General features: G+C 39.8%; 1 protein-coding gene across 1 annotated transcript; it reads right to left on the reverse strand.

The window, feature by feature from the left end:
• Positions 1-160: 160 nt before the first annotated feature.
• On the reverse strand, positions 161-1,093 carry LOC112463785 (uncharacterized protein K02A2.6-like). Its single transcript, XM_025030356.1, has one exon. The coding sequence runs from the start codon at positions 1,091-1,093 to the stop codon at positions 161-163; it is 933 nt and encodes a 310-aa protein (XP_024886124.1).
• Positions 1,094-4,316: the final 3,223 nt, after the last annotated feature.

The following is a 4,316-nucleotide window of genomic DNA, read 5'->3' on the forward strand; positions in this document are numbered from 1 at the left end:
AGCGCCATCTGCTTAACGGATCATTTACTAACTATCTATATACTACACTTTTTCCCCCTAAAAAAAAAAAATTCTTAACATTGATACATTTATTTATTATATCAAAGTATAATTATACTGAAACAATATCTTATAATCTCTTTAACCAAATAAAATTCTTTCATAAATTTAAACGCTTTGGTGCTTGACGAACTCGCTGGGATCTGCGTGGTCCTGGACTTTCCGACTCGCTGTTTATTACAGTCTTCGACGTTGGTACTTTAGGTTCCTCAACGTTTTGTCGGAATGCACTATTCGGAACTTCAATGTGCTTTGGAGATATCTGAGGTATTAGTTTTGCTGAATCAACACTTTCGTCGGCCATATGTGTATCATTTTCTGGAAATGTTCTATTCTGCTGATAATTAGAATCATATTCTGTATCTCTTGTATTACCCAGACAAGCCTCCGAAAGTGGTAAACCAGCTTGCGCCTCTCTTGACTTCGCTTGATTCACAGTCTGATCTACTTTAATGTGGCTAGCGTGATAGAGCCTTGTTTTTCCGTTCACTAAAACTAAATATGTTGCAAAACTTTTTCGTTCTAAAATTTTTGCGGGCCACCACTTGACTTCTTTATCCGCAATTGACTTAACGAAGACAGATTGTTCTGGTCTAAAAGTAGGCATCTGACAGTTAGTTTCTTTCGACCGTGTACAATTGAATTCTGGTTTCAACATCGATAATTTTGTCCGAGGAAGCTGCTTTAATACTAACTCCGCAGGAGCAACCCCTGTCTTGACGCATGGTGTGTTTCGAGAATACAACAAATACTTATTTACCTTATTGGCAAGACTCGAACTGGTTTTACATTCTAAGAGACTTTTCCTCAAATTATGTTTTATAGATTGAACTGCTTTCTCTGCCATACCGTTACTTTGTGGATGGTATGGAGGGCTATGTGTCAATTTTATTGCATTCTCTTTACAAAATTGTTCAAATTCTACTGCGTTAAATGGTGGTCCGTTGTCTGAAACTAATTCTTGCGGAAAACCCAGTACGCTGAAAGTACTCAACAACTTATCTGATGTCTTTGTACTGTCTGTACCCTGCATCACGTGTGCATCCACCCATTTTGAAAAAGCATCTACATATATTAAAATTTTTTGACCTTGAAAATCTAAAAAATCTATATGGGCTCTCTGACCGACCTGTTGTGCGAATTCCCAGCTCACTAGATTTTTCGCAGTCGTAACATTCTGAGTAACTTGACATATATTGCAACCTTTTATCTTTTCTTCGATTTCGTCATTAATTTTTGGCCAAAATACATATGATCGCGCCAGAAGTTTCATTCTCACGATGCCTGGATGATTTTCGTGTAATAAATCTAAAACTTGTTCTCTCAATTTCGATGGTACTACAATTCTGTTTCCCAAACATAAACATCCATTTGATACCGAAAGTTCGGTTCTCACGTTAAAATATGGTTTAACATTTTCGTCTCCCATGCGATCTGGCCATCCCCTTTTTGTCAAGTCAAGTCTACAACTTTACTCAAAACAGGGTCTTTTAACGTTTCCCTAGCAATATCTAAACTACGTAGTGGTTCCTCTGCCTGGATCTGTAAAACTTCGTCCCCCGTACTCCGACTCATTGGCAAACGCGACAGCATGTCTGCACATTTCAAGTCGCGCTTGACTATAAGCTCATAATCGTAATTGCTTAGAATAACCGCCCAGCGTTGCAGCCTATATGCCGCCAAGGGTGGTATTCCAGTTTTCGAACCTAAAATTCTATTCAGCGGTTGGTTATCAGTGACCAGATAAAATTTCCGTCCGTAGATATATTTATGGAAGTGCTTAACAGCAAATACCAATCCCAGGGCTTCTCTATCTAATTGGCTGTAATTTTGTTCTGCTTTGGACAACGTGGCTGAAGCGAACAATATAGGTTTTTCAACGCCGTCAATAATGTGACACAAAACCGCTCCCACCCCATCTGGACTTGCATCCGAAATTACATAAATAGGTATTTTTGGGTTGTAATGTGTTAAGATGTTATTATGTAATAGTAGTTTTTTGCTAAGTTCAAAAGCTTTCTCGCAGCATGTACTCCAAATAAATTTTGTATCCGACTGGAGGAGTCGATATAAAGGATGAAGGTGTGAGCTTAAATTTGGGATGAATTTACCATAAAAATTAATCATCCCTAAGTATGACTTTAGTTGAGTTACATTTGTAGGTACTGGACATTCTAATATGGCCGTCATTTTTGCAGTTGGCCTAATACCCTGATCGTCGATAATATGTCCCAAGTACTCTACGGATTTTTTAAAAAAACTACACTTTGACAAGTTTACTCGTACATTAAATTCTTCTAGTTTTTGTAATACTTTAAACAGGTTCTGTTCACACTGCTGTCGATCTCTTCCGGCCACAACCACATCATCCAAATAACAGCAAACATTTGGAATATTTTTGAGAATTGCATCCATAATTGACTGAAAAATTCCGGGTGCGCTACTGACCCCAAAAGGTAACCGATTAACTCTAAACAGCCCTCGATGTGTATTTACCGTTAAAATATCTTTGCCTGTCTCAGATAACTTTACCTGCGTGTATGCCGCCGAAAGATCCAGTGTGCAAAACACTGTATTACCTGACAATGAGTTTAAAATATCGTCCAATCGAGGCAGAGGATACCGGTCCCTTATAACGTTTTTGTTGACTGTGTTTTTGTAATCTACGCATAGCCTTATAGAATCGACGCCGGATCCTTTTTTGGGTACCACCACGAGAGGGGATGCCCAGTCGCTGGAAGTCACAGGTGTCCAAAGTCCATTTTCCACGAGTTCGTCTATCTTTTTATTAACTTTATCAATTATACCGTATGGAATAGTGTATGGTTTTCTATAAACCGGTGTAGCCCCTTCCTGTAAAACAATGTGTGCTGTAAAATCGCTGATACAAGAATTCAACTCATTTGAAAATACCCGCGGAAATTTTTCTTTTAAGATATCGGTAATTAAACATTCTCGACTAATTTGGTTGACTAATAACAAATTATTTTTCCATTTAGGATATAAAGCATCTAACCAGTCGCGACCTAATAGTGGTGTCTTTAAATGACCTTGAATTATTACAATAGGTAATGACATTGAACCTAAAAAATCACTGCTCGATACTTTAACCCACGCTTGTCCGACTACATTCAAGCAATGACTTGATGCCGCTTTCAGAGCAATGTGACACTTTTCGATTTTTACCGAATTATTAAAATATTTTACAAAGTTTTCCTGACTAATTACTGAGACCGCCGCCCCTGTGTCCACTTCGAACTCTATACCTTTGTTTTCAACAACGAGCGATTTCGACAATCTCGGTGTAACCATGTTAATGGCTTCCACGATGTTCACTTCGTTGACACACAGACTGCAGTTGCAGTCCTCTGCAACTTCCTCCTTGGTTGGCGGTTCTTCATGTAGCTGATGAACTCGATGCTGATTCTTCTTCCTGCATTGCTTCCCGAAATGTCCCTTGATATCACAGGCGTGGCATGTAACATTCCTCGCCTTGCATTCTGACAGATGTTCCGGTCTCCATGGCCCTCCGCAACGAATACAAATTCCCTTGTTCTTCTGATCCGAGAAACTTTGTTTCTTTTTGTAGTTTGACGCATTGTTAGTGGACCCTTTCGAAATACTATGCACTGTGTCACTTGCAAATTCCTTTGTTTGATTACTTGCTAATTCCATAGACACTGCTTCTTTAACTGCACTATTATAGGTTAGGTCCGGTTTCACTAGTAACTTGCGTCGCGTATCCTCGCTCACAATTCCGCAAACAAACTGATCCCGTAATGCGTCGTCTAAAAATGTCCCGAAGTTGCAGTACTGAGCCAATTTCTTCAACTCCACCCCGAACTGTGTGACCGTTTCCTCAGTTTTCTGGAAACGTTTATGGAATCGATAGCGTTCCGCTATAATGCACTTTTCGGGCGTGTAATAGTCCAAAAGCACTTTCTTCAGAGCATCGTAGGTTTTCGTACTTGGCTTGTCCGGAGCCACACTATTCCGTAAAACATCATAACACTTTGGCCCGATCATTGTCAAAAATAGTGGCACTTTCTTTGCATCCGGTACATCGTTGACGGAGACAAACTGCTCGAACCGTTCAACGTACGATGCGAATAATTCCTCACTGGAATATTCTGCGATGTAACCAACATAGCCTGTTCTGCCGGCGGCAGCCTGTCCTTCGACTGCCATTGTATTGTTTCACGCACGGCGTTCACTTTACCTCGTCGCCAAATATGCTATATCCTTGGATGAGGATT

Source organism: Temnothorax curvispinosus, unplaced genomic scaffold, assembly GCF_003070985.1.
Source record: "Temnothorax curvispinosus isolate PA1 unplaced genomic scaffold, ASM307098v1 QBEX01013661.1, whole genome shotgun sequence".
In the NCBI taxonomy this organism is placed as follows: Eukaryota; Metazoa; Arthropoda; class Insecta; order Hymenoptera; family Formicidae; genus Temnothorax; species Temnothorax curvispinosus.